This window comes from Pteronotus mesoamericanus, unplaced genomic scaffold (assembly GCF_021234165.1).
Source record: "Pteronotus mesoamericanus isolate MK-2021 breed Mesoamerican mustached bat unplaced genomic scaffold, CSHL_Meso_final contig_46, whole genome shotgun sequence".
NCBI classification, from domain to species: Eukaryota; Metazoa; Chordata; class Mammalia; order Chiroptera; family Mormoopidae; genus Pteronotus; species Pteronotus mesoamericanus.
The window spans coordinates 8,394,275-8,407,000 of NW_026555170.1; the positions used below are offsets into that span (position 1 = coordinate 8,394,275).

General features: G+C 36.1%; 1 protein-coding gene across 3 annotated transcripts in view; it reads right to left on the reverse strand.

Moving 5' to 3' along the window:
• Positions 1–12,726, reverse strand: part of HEATR5A (HEAT repeat containing 5A) — a 111,806-nt gene that overhangs the window by 53,546 nt on the left and 45,534 nt on the right. For all 3 annotated transcript variants that reach the window (XM_054577916.1, XM_054577915.1, XM_054577914.1), the window contains exon 14: positions 9,978–10,087. In XM_054577916.1, the coding sequence (XP_054433891.1) occupies positions 9,978–10,087 (110 nt within the window). The remainder of the gene's footprint in view (positions 1–9,977; positions 10,088–12,726) is intronic.

The window sequence follows — 12,726 nt, forward strand, 5'->3', positions numbered from 1 at the left end:
ACCTATGGTAAAACTTGATGTGAAAGTCTAAAGGGAACTGACTTTGCCAGAACCTAACAGCTATCTGAATATGATACACAGAAATTATCTCTAAGCCTTTTATTAGATATCCAGCACTTTTACATTGAGAGACAGCATGAAAGTAAACACACATATCACTAAGCTTTGACTGTTTATTAAGTCTCTAGTAAGTTACTTATAAATGGATACACAGCACAGTATGAAATAGATCTACCACCCAGCCCACCCCCCACTTCCGTAATCAGTTGTTCCTTCACTGTTGTCCATGTCCATGGGTCCTACATATATGTTCTTTGACTGATCCCTTCACCTTCTTTCAAACAGCCCCCACCTCTCCACTCCTCTCTTATAGCTGTCAGTCTGGTCCATGATTGTATGCCTCTGGTTCTATTTTCCTTGTTAGCTTATTTTGTTCATTCGATTCCTCTTAAAAGTGAGATCATACGGTCTTTGCCTTTTGCCAACTGGCTTATTTCACTTAGCATAATAGTCTCCATTACCATCCATGTCGCAAAAGGTAGGAGTTCCTTCCTTCTTTCTGTTGCATAGTATTCCATTGTGTAAATGTACCAGTTTTTTAATTCACTCATCTACTGACAGGCACTTAGGCTGTTTCCAAATCTCAGCTATTGTACACAGTGCTGTTACGAACGTGCGGATGCATGTTTTTTTGCATTGTTTCAGTATTCTTCGGGTATATTCCTGGCAGTGGAATTGCTGTGTCAAAAGGCAGTTGCATTTTTAGTTTTTTGAGGAAACTCCACACTGTTTTCCACAGTGACTGCATCAGTCTGCATTCCCAACAACAGTGCACAAGGCTCCCCTTTTCTCCACATCCTCGCCAGCATTTGTTGTTTGCTAATTTGTTAATGATAGCCATTTTGGCAGGTGTAAGGTCTCACTGTGGTTTTAATTTACATCTCTCTGACGGCTTGTGAAACTGAGCATCTATTCATATGTCTATAGGCAATCTGTATGTCCTCCCTGGAGAAGTGTCTATTCAGGTCCTTTGCACACTTTTATCTTTTAAGTATATTTTATTGAGTATGCTATTACAGTTGTCCCATTTTTCCTTCCCTTTATTTCCCTTCATCCTGCACCCCTTCTTTTCTACATATTCCCCCTTAGTTTATATCCACAGATCATACATATAAGTTCTTTGATTTTTCCATTTCCTATACTATCCTTAACCTCCTCCTGCCTATTTTGTCCCTACCAATTATGCTTCTTATTCCCTGTACCTTTCCCCCATTCCACCCCCTCCCTGGCCACTGATAACCTTCCGTGTGATCTCCATTTCTGTGATTCTGTTCCTATTCTAGTTGTTTGCTTAGTTTTTTTTAGCTTCCGTTGTTGATAGTTGTGAGTTTGTTGTCATTTAACTGTTCATAGATTTTGTATCTTCTTTATCTTAGATAAGTCCCTTTAACATTTCATATAAAAAGAGCTTGGTGATGATGAACTCCTTTAACTTGATCTTATCTGGGAAGCACTTTATCTGCCCTCCCATTCTAAATGATAGCTTTGCTGGATAGAGTATTCTTGGGTGTAAGTCCTTGTCTTTTATGACTTTGAATAGTTCTTTCCAGCCCCTTCTGCCTGTAAGGTTTCTTTTGAGAAATCAGCTGATGGTCTTATGGGAACGCCTTTGTAGGTAACTGTCTTCTTTTCTCTTGATGCTTTTAATGTTCTCTCCTTATCTTTAATCTTGGGTAATGTCATTATGATGTGTCTTAGTGTGTTTCTTCTTGGATCCAACTTCTTTGGGACTTTCTGAATGTCCTGGGCTTGCATGTCTAGTTTCTTTGCCAGACTGGAGAAGTTTTCCTTCATTTTTCAAATACGTTTTCAATTTCTTGCTCTTCCTCTTCTCCTTCTAGCACCCCTATTATTTGGATGTTGGAACGTTTCAAGTTGTCCCAGAGGTTCTTTGGCTTCTCTTCATTTTTTAAAAATCTTGTTTCTTCATTCTGTTCTGGTTGGATGTATATTTCCTCCTTTTGTACCAAATCATTGCTCAGAGTTCCAGTTTTCTTCCCTTCATTGTTGCTTCCTTGTATGTTTTATTTCACTTCATATAGCCTTCATTTCTTCCTTCATTTTGCGACCACACTCAGTCATTTCTGTAAGCATCCTGATTATCAGTGTTTTGAACTCTGCATCTGATAGGCTGGCTATCTCCTTGTGGCTTAGTTCCTTTTCTGGAGTTTTGATCTGTTCTTTCATTTGAGCCATATTTCTTTGTTTCAGTGCACCTGTTACGTTGTAATGGGCAGAGCTTTAGGTATTCACCAGGGTGGGGCTCCCCATTCACTGTACTGTGTCACTGTATGTGGGAGATGTGCTTGTTTGATTGCTTGGCTCTCGATCCACTTTCCGTCACTTCCTTCACTTCTCATAAGAGGCTTGTGCTCTTTTAGGTGTTGACTGCCGGGTGGGTGGGCTTGTGTTAAGTTCTAGGATCCTGTGGGCCTCTCCAATGGACTCTCCCAAGAGACTGGGATTTTCTCCGGCTGCTGGAAAACCCACAGGTTTTTACAGCCAGAGGTTTTGAGGCTTTAGTTCCCCACACACTGGAATCCTGGGCTGCATGGCTTGTCTTGTCCCCCAGTTGTTACTCCTGGCTTATCTGCACAGGAATGTGTGATACCCTGGTCCACCAGCTTCTTCCTTTGGGTCCTCTCTGCCCCTACTACCAGTCTGGATGAATGTTTCTTCCTCATCTGCTTGGTTGTCAGACTCCCATACAGTTTGATTTTCTAGCAGTTCTGGTTGTTTTTAGATTGGTAGTTATCATTTTGGTTGTGAGAGGAAGTGAAGATTATCTACCTATGCTTCCATCTTGGCTGGAATGCCCATTTTTAAATTGGATTATTTGTCTTCCTGGTGTTGAGTTGTATAAGTTAGTTATACATTTTGGAGATTAAATCTTTGTGCTGTGTATCATTGGCAAATAGGTTCTCCCATATGGTCAATTCCTTTTTCATTTTCATGATCGTTTCTTTAGCTGTGCAGAAGCTTTTAATTTGATGTAGTCCCATTTGTTTATTTTTTCCTTTATCTCCCTTGCCCAAGGAGACAGACTGGCAAAAATATTGCTATGTGAGGTATCTAAAATCTTACTATGTTTTCCTCTAGGATTTTCATGGTATTATGACTTACACTTGTCATTTGGCCATTTTGAGTTTATTCTACTGTATAGTATAAGATGGTGGTCTAATTTCATTTTTTTTTTTTTTGCATGTATCAGTGCAGTTCTCCCAACACCATTTATTGAAAAGACTGTCTTTACTCCACTGTATGCTCTTGCATTCTTTGTCAAATAATAATTGACCATAAAGATGTAGGTTTATTGATGGGTTCTCTCTTCTTTTCCATTGATCTATGTGTCTGTTATTATGCTAATACCAGACTGGTTTTGATTACAGTGGCCTTGTAGTTGAGTGTGATATCAGGTATTGTGATCTCTCCAGCTTTGTTCAACTTTCTCAAGATTGTTGAAGCTATTTGGGGTCTTTTATGGTTCCATATAAATTTGAAGAATATTTGTTTAGATGTATGTATGTATGCCATTGGTAACTTAATGGAAATTACGTTAAATCTATAGATTGCTTTGGGTAGTAGGGATATTTTTAATGATGTTAATTCTTCCAATCCATGAACATGGTATATGCTTCCACTGATTTGTATCTTCCTTGATTTCTTTCTTCAGTGTCCTACAGTTTTCCAAGTACAGGTCTTTTACTTCCTTTGTTAAAATTATTCCTAAGTATCCTTTTTTTTTCCCCCCAATAGTAAATGGGATTGTTTACTTTGTTTCTTTCTGAGAGTTCATTACTGGCATATAAAAATGCCATCAATTTCTGAATATTGACTTTGTATCTACTACTTGGCCAAATTCATTTTTTAGGTAGTAGTTTTTTGATGGAGCCTGTACGATTTTGTATGTCCAATATCATATCGTCTATAAATAATGACGGTTTCACTTTCTTTTCCAATTTGGATGCCTTTTATTTCTTCTTTTTGTTGATCACTGTGGCTAGGACATGCAACACTATTTTGAATATGAATGGTGAAAGCAGACACCTGGGTCTTGTTCCTGATCTTAAGGAAAATGCTTTTAGTTTTTGCCCATTAAGTATGATGTTGGCAGTATGTTTTTCATATATGGCCTTTAAAATGTTTAAGTATGCTCCCTCTATTCCCACTTTGGTGACTTTAAAAAAAATCATAAATGGGTGCTGCATTTTATTAAACACTTTTCCTGCAACTATCGATATGATCATGTGATTTTTTTCCTTTCACTTTGTACCACCTTTATTGTTTTGCGGATATTGTTCCATCTTGCATCCCTGGAATAAATCCCACTTGATCATATTGTATAATCCTTTTAATGGATCTGATATGCTAATATTTTGTAGAGGACTTTAGCATCTATGTTCATCAATATTGATCTGTAATTCTCTTTTTTGTGTGTTTACCTGTTTTTGGAATTTGGATAATACTGGCCTCATAAAAAGAGTTTGGGAGTCTTCCCTCTTCTTGAAGTTTTTGGAATAGTTTGAGGATAGGCATTAGTGCTCTGAATGATCTGTGAAATTCTCCTATGAAACCATCTGGACCAGGGTCTTTTTTGATTACTGCTTAGATTTCACTAGTTGTTATTGGTCTATTTGGGTTTTCTGCTTCTCCCTGATTCATTTTTGGAAGATTGCATGTTTCAAGAAATGTATCCATTTTGCCCAGACTGTCTAGTTTCTTGGCAATATAGTTGTAGTAACTTCTTACAATTTTTTCCATTTCTGTGGTATCTGCTGTTACGTCTCCTTTTTAATTTCTGAGCGTATTTATTTGAGTCCTCTTTTTTTTCTGATGAGTCTGGTCACAGGTTTGTCAATTTTATCTTTTCAAAGAACCAGCTCCTGGATTCACTGATATGTTTAATCGTTTAAGTCTCTATGTCATTTATTTCTGCTCTGATTTGATTATTTTCTCCCTTCTACTGTCTCTGGGTTTTGTTGCTGTTTTGCTAGTTCTTTTCGGTGTTAAGGTTAGGTTGTTTGAGATTTTTCTATCTTCTTTAAGTAGAGCTGTAATACTATGAAGTTCCCTCTCAGGACTGCCTTTGCTGTGTCCCATAGGTTTTGGACTGTTGTGTGTTCATTTTCATTTGTTTCCAGGTACTTTTTGACTTCTCCCTTGATCTCATCGTTAATCCATCCATTATTTAATAACATGTTATTTAGTCTACATGTATTTTGAATGTTTTTGAGTTTTTCCCCTCAGGATGATTTTTACTTTAAAGCCATTATGATCTGAGAAAAACCTTGATATGACTTCAATATTCCTGAAATTTTTAAGGCTTATTTTGTGTTCTGCCATGTGGTCCAGCTTTGGGAATATTCCATGTGCATTTGAGAAGAATGTTATTCTCTTTGGGCTGAGATGTTCTGTGAATATCAATTAAATTCACTTAATATAGTGTGTCATTTAATGCTGCTATATCCTTGTTGATTTTTTGTCTGGAAGATCTGTCTGTTGTTGACACTGCAGTGTCATATCACCTATAATGCCTGTATTGCCGCTGACCTCTTTCTCAAAGTCCTCCAAGATTTTCTTTATGTATTTAGGAGATCCTATATTGGGTGTACATGTTTACGAGGGTTACAGCATCTTGTTGGACTGACTCTTTTTGTATTATGTAGTGACCTTTTTTGTTTCATTATGGTCTGTTTTGAAGTGTAGTGGTCAGATAGAAGTACTATTACACCAGCATTTCTTTAGCTTCTATTTGCATAGAATATTTTTTTTCTATCCCTTCATTTCAGCCTGTGTAAATCTTTTATTCTGAGGTAGGCCTCTTGCAGACAGGAGATAGGCAGGTCATTCTTTCTTATTCATTCAGCTACCCTCTGTCTTTTGATTGGAGCATTTAATCCATTTATATTTAAGGTTTTTATTGATAGGTACTTATTCATTGCCATTTTTTCCTTTGTACCCGTGTTCCTTTCTCTATTCTTCTTCTTAAAGCAGTCCCATTAACATCTCTTGGAATGCTGGTTTGATAGAAATATATTCCTTTTTTTTCATCTGGGAAGCTCTTTATTTCACCATCCATTTTAAATAGGAGCCTATCTAGATAGAATAGTCTTGGTGGTGGGTCCTTGCTTTTCATTACTTGGAATATTTCATGCCAGTCCCTTCTGGCCTGTAGTGTGTGTTGAGAAATCAGCTGACAGACTTATTGGAGCTCCCTTGTAGGTAACTGTTTCCTCTCTTGCTGCCTTTAAAATTCTGTCTCTACATTTTGCCATTTTAATTGTGATATGTCTAGGCATGGGCTTCTTTGGGTTCATCTTGATTGGGACTCTGTGCTTCCTGAACCAACATGATTTTCCCTTAACTAATTAGGCAAGCTTTCTGACATTATTTTGTCAAACAGGCTTTCTATACCTTTTTCCTTTTCCTTTTCATCTGTTATCTCTATGATGGGAATATTATTACATTTCATGTCATCCCAAAGCTCTCTTAGATTATCTTTGTTCTTTTTAAGTCTTTTTTCCATTTTGTTGCTTTGGCTGTTTCTTTTCCATGTTGTCTTCCAAACTGCCAATTCGATTCTTTGCTTCATCTAGCTTGCTTTTTATTGCTTTTAGTATATTCTTCATTTCAGATACTGTATTCTTCATTTCCACCTGGTTCTTATTCATAGTTTCTATGTCATTTTTCATGCTGTGGTAGTTCTAATTAAGTTCCTTGAGTACCCCTATAACCATTACTTTGAACTCTATGTCTGATAATTTGCCTCTATTTGATGTAGCTCCTTTTCTGGGGATTCCTCCTTTTATTTTGAGATTGTTTCTTTGTCTCTCAATTTTAGCTGTCTCTTTTTGTTTGTTTCTATATAGTAGATAGATCTGCTTTGACTTCCTGTCTTGTGGATGGGCTTATGTGGTAGGAGTCCTGTGGGATCCAGTGGTGCAGACTCTTTGATATCCTGATCTGGATACTTTAGAAATGCTCTTTGTGTAGGTTATGTGGGCTCCTCTATTGTATTTGGGCGCTGAATATTGTTGGCTTGTTTGTTGGTGGTATCTCCTCTCTGGCTGCTTGCCTGAGAGTCTCAACCACCACATCTTGTGTGCTGTTGTACAGGTGCTAGCAGAACAAAGGAAAAGAAGGAAAAGAACCCACCGAGAATGAAACCAAAACAAGCAAATCCTCCTGCAACAACAACAGCAATATCAATGACAAATGATCAGAAAATAATAAAAGTGGAAAGAGAAATGGCGTATTAGGGAAGGAGAGGGAGGAAAAAGAATAAGAGAGGACCAAAGAACAAATAAGTGATTATGGGAGGAGCAAAGGGAAGAGAGCTAATACCAACAATGAATTGAAAGAAGAAAACAGGAAAAAGGGACAGAAAGAAGGAATAACAAAAAGAAGGAGCAATGGGGTAATCAAAGGTAAGAGTTAAAGAAAAAGGTAAGAAAACAAATAAAGCAATAAAAATAAATAATAAAAAGGCCATTTAAAAGAAAAAAATAATGAAAAAGAACAAAGTGGAATTTATCTCAGCAGTTTAGTGCTTGTCTGCTGGGTTTTCCCTTTAGGTATGGCATTGATGTTGTCTGAGGCTGGTGTAAGCCAATGTTGGGTGCTGACGACATCTAGCTCTTGGCAGCCTGTTTGAAGCTACAAGTGATCCAGTTTGTGGCTAATTCCTCTGGGCTTGGCTGAGCCCCAGATGGGCCCAACTACTCTGGAAAACTGGGTTTTATCAACGCTAGATGCAGGGGTGTGTCAGCACACACACCCAAGTCACTGCAGGATCTGCTTCTGCCTGTCTCTGCCTGCTGGCCTGCTGTCAGTTTTAGACTAGTCACAGACCTGACTGTTTCTGAGAGGGCTTCTGGAGGAACTGGGGACATGGGAATCCTGGATCTCCCACGACAGGTGTCTTTTAGACTTCAGGGAAATGGTGGGTATGTCCCCTTGCCTCCAAACCACCAGTTTGAGTCTGTCTGGGATTTTTACCCTGTACGTGACAGAACGGGGCACCTAGTAGGTTAATGGGTGGGGTCTCCAGAGTCCAGATTTTGTGTCTGCTGGAAACTGAGAGCATATTTCTATGGCTCTCCTGTGAGGGGAAGCACCAGTCTGTTTCCTGGGGAACTGTCTGGTACAGCTGCACCCAGCAGCCTGGCTATGTGTTCTTAAGTTGGTTTTTGTAACCTCTGTGCCTTCATCTGTCAAATGAGGAAAATGTAATTAGCTTATTATATTATCCCAAGATAAATAATACAGTTGAGCTTTGAATAATATGAGGGTTATGGGTGCCAGCCCCCATGCAGCTGAAAATCCACTTATAACTTTTGACTCTCCTAAAAACTTAACTATTAGCCTGCTGTTGATCAGAAGCCTTAACAATAATATAAACAGTCAGTTAACACATAGTTTGTATGTTATATATATCATATACTGTATCCTGACAATAAAGTAATCTACAGAAAGTAAAATATTATTAGGAAAATTGTAAGAAAAAAAGACAACCAGAAGAGAAAATGTAATTACAGTGATTATGGAAAAATATTCCTGCATAAGCAGACCCACATTGTTAAAACCAGTATTGTCAAAGAATCAATGTAATGTACATAATTGCTAACACAGTGCCTGGCATACAGAGATGGTTTTTGGGATGTATTTTCTGAGAAACGGCAAAGTATCCACTTATGTAAGAAGGCAAGCGATTGATGTTTCTCTCTCTGTCCCTCCCTTTCATCTCTCTGTGAAAGTAATGAAAAAAATGCCCTCAGGTGAGGATAAATAAAAAGTAAATTTAAATAATTGAAGTTTTTAAATTCATTTAAAAAAAAATCTTCACCTGTGGATATGTTTACTGATTTTACAGGGAGTAAAGGAGAAAGAGAGAAAAAGAGAGACATTGATCAGTTGCCTGTATGTGCTCCAATAGGTGATTGAACCTGCAACCTAGGTATGTGTCCTGATCAGGAATTGAATCCGCAACATTTTGGTGTATGGAACGACACTCAAACCAACTGTGGCACTCAGCCAGGGCTGCAAGGTATATTTGTGATGCAGGAATAGAGGAAGTAAAAACAATACCACTCACATAAATGATAAAGGCCAATACAGATGTAAATTAATATTTTGAACTACTGTGGTATATATTATATTGCATTTATTTGCAGTATAAGGAGATAAGCCAATAAATGTATTTTAACAAAAAAGTCGATCTGAAGTAATCAATTGAATGTGCTGTCTGCTGGAAATTATTAAGACTAAAAAATATAAAAGTTCCCATTGGAGACCATTTCTAGCTTTTACCTCTTAAAACAAGTATCTTGAGTTATTTGGTAGTGGTATACAGTTTTTCATAAAACTATTTTACATTTATGAGAAAAGTTGTAGGACTAATGCTAAAATAGGGGCAAATTTATTTTATACCTTTGAGCATAACAACAGCAAAACTGACATTATAAACTTTATAAAATCAATTATACCATTGTAGTTCAATATTAAACTTCTATCTGGGTAGAGTTAAGAATGGAATAGTGGAGCAGAATGCATATGACAATCACGTCACAGGTAACCTAATAATGGGCAAATTTCTAACATATTTGCATTATATATGCTGTACAAAATCCTGGATAGAATTGAGACCAATCTTTGTTACTCATTCTCTCCCACAAAAGATAATTACAGCATTTTTTTTTCCCCAGAAGAGAGAAGAAAGTAAGACATGAGGAAGTAGGGTGTCTAAAAAAATGTGTTTTATTCACTATTGAATGGTGAACATATGGGTTAAGCTGAACTTCCCACACTTCTTAGAAACAGGGCACTAAACAACTGCCATATAATTACTTCATTCAGGTATTACTTTCAGGCACTGTACTAGCTACAGACAATATAACACTTTGGTCTAAAGTACATACCTTTATAAGTTGCAGGAGGTAATAAAATCAGTAATTCATAAAGCCTCTGTCTATAAACCACTGATAGTGTTTTCAAAGGACTTCCATATGTTTTTAGTATTGAAGAAAGCCTTAAAATAAAAGAGAAAGTATACTTTAAGTATGTTATATAACAATGGACAACTATTGAACAGGTTGATATGTAAACATAAAATAGCTAAACATATTATTAATATTAATGAACATCAGTGCTGCTTTTTTTTTTCATAAAGTGTGATTATCAGTGTCACACATGGAAATCATTCTATTTTTTCTATCATAATTCATAAAACAAAACTATATATTCAGGTCAGAGTTCTAAGAACATTAAGTATTTTGTCTAGAAAATAAAACTATTAACTAAGTTCCAAAATTTCTAACTTGGCATTTGTAAACACTATTATGGTAGAAAAGAAATCAAAGAAACACCAGGAGACACAAATACCATACCTAGAAAAAAATCCAAGTGTTAATTAGGAACTTAATCTAGAATTCTATCACCAAATAGGAATCATGAAAATATGCAAAATCAAAGCAAATTCTCTTCTAAAAAAGCTTAAGCTAAGCCAATGGTTCTCCTACAGTTGTATTTACAAAAGCTCTTATCACCTTCCTTCACATTCTTCTTTTACTTTTCTTTAAAAAATTTTATTTTAATTTATAGATTTTAGAGAGAGAGTAATGGAAAGAGATAAACAATGATTTGTTTTTCCACTTACTTATGAATTCACTGGTTGAATCCTATGTGTGCCCTGACTGGGGATGGAACCTACAACTTTAACGTATCAGGAGGACACTCTAAACAACTGGGCTACTCAGCCATGGCCTCTTCTTTTACACTCATGGACTCTTTCCTAATCTTCTGTTTATTCCCATTACTAGTATTAAGACATTTTACTAAAGTTCACTCTTCTAACAAATATTTGTTAAAGGATCATTACTCTTCGCAAAGTGCCATGTTATTAACTGGAGAATGGCTTTCATCTCTTTTAGTAATTCAGAAATTCAGGAGAATCACTTTCATTTTGACACTGGAATAAACTGACTAAACTGTCATGGCATGGGGTTTCCAGGTACTCTAACAAACTCTGGCAATGTTTATTCATTTGTATGTTCTGCAAAACTACTGCTTGCTATTTCTAGTTTCCAGAAGAGGTAAGAGAGTTATATTTTGCCTTGTCATTTTATTTTAAAAAGTTGGTTTCATTTTATATTATTCAGCTTAGTACAGAAACATTTATAAACCAGGGTAGAATTTTCTTATGATGGGAGTTAAGAATAAATTGACAGCATTTTTGTATTTCTCTAAAATCAGATGAAAAAATAATTGCTGACATATGAAAACTGTTTCAATCACATTAGCAAGATGTTAAAAAATCCTGCAACACTCATTGTTTTAAATACAATAAAATTTACTTCAGAAGGGTGTGTGTGTGTGTTTTTAAAGAAAGTAAGATGAATAGAACCAAATGAGAATTTAGAAAAGCATTCCTAGTGGTTTCTGCTTCTATTAGGAGAGAAGATTAGTCTCTAAAGGGCTTTCCTGGTATAAATACTCAGATCCTGGGTAAAAAAAAAAAATTATCTACATCGTTAGGATTGCAGAAATTGACTTTTCCAAGGCCAACCTCTCTTCCCCCAACCAACCAAATATAAAAAGCATGAAATGAAACATGAGCTGAAATGAGTCGGGACACAAATGCTGACATTAACACATGATTCTATGGTGTAAGCTTGTACCCATGACAAGGTAGAGGTGATGAGGTGGAGTGTCTTGCAGGGGGTTAAATTCATCCCAAGGCCTGGCAGAGGCAAAGGCCTATCAGATTAAACCCAGCAGGAGAGAGAATTAGCAAAGTGAAAGAGATAGCTAAAGAAATTACCAGAATGCAAGAGAGAAAAGGACAAAAAGTATTAGAAAAGACTGAGTCATGAAAGACACAATGAAAAGACCTCCAGAAGGGAACTTGAAAGATTCAATTTTTAAAAACTACAACTACATGCAGTTTATGAGACATACCAAAAAAGAGTGACACGGAAAAAGACATAGGATATATAAAATAATAATGAGAGACTTACTCCTATATACCTAATTAGTCTCAAAATATGAAAGGGTAAAAATTCATGGAACAATAGAGAAAAACTGATAAACCCAGAATCACAGTGAAGGAGTTTACCATGTCAATTTCAATAATTGATAGGTTGAACAGATTAAAAAATTAGTGAAGATGGATAAAACAATGGAATTTAAAAAATATACACGCCACAGAGCAAATCTCAACCAATTCAAAATGGGTAACATACAAACCATCTTCACTAACTACAATCCAATTAAGTTAAAAATCAGTAACAGAACTATAAGCTAGAAAGTATCCCCTTACATTTAGAAATTTAAAAACATACTTCTAAACAATTAAAAAAATGTTAAAATTTTAAAGTAATTCAAACTGAAAAAAAGAAAGGAAATAGTACATATTAATACTCTTAGGGTTCAGACTGGGATCATAGAGGAAAATTCATGGCCTTAGTTTATATTAGAAGAATTAAGAGAAACTCAGTAAGCTAAGCATTCAAATTAAAGGGTTAGAGAAAGGACAAGAATTTATGAAAGCAGAAAGAAGTAATGACAAACAATAATTAAGGAAGTATAAAACAAATTCAATGCAAGCAAAGTTGCTCTATGTATTATAGCTTAATAAAAAAGATACAGCTCTTATGAGATGGATCAGGA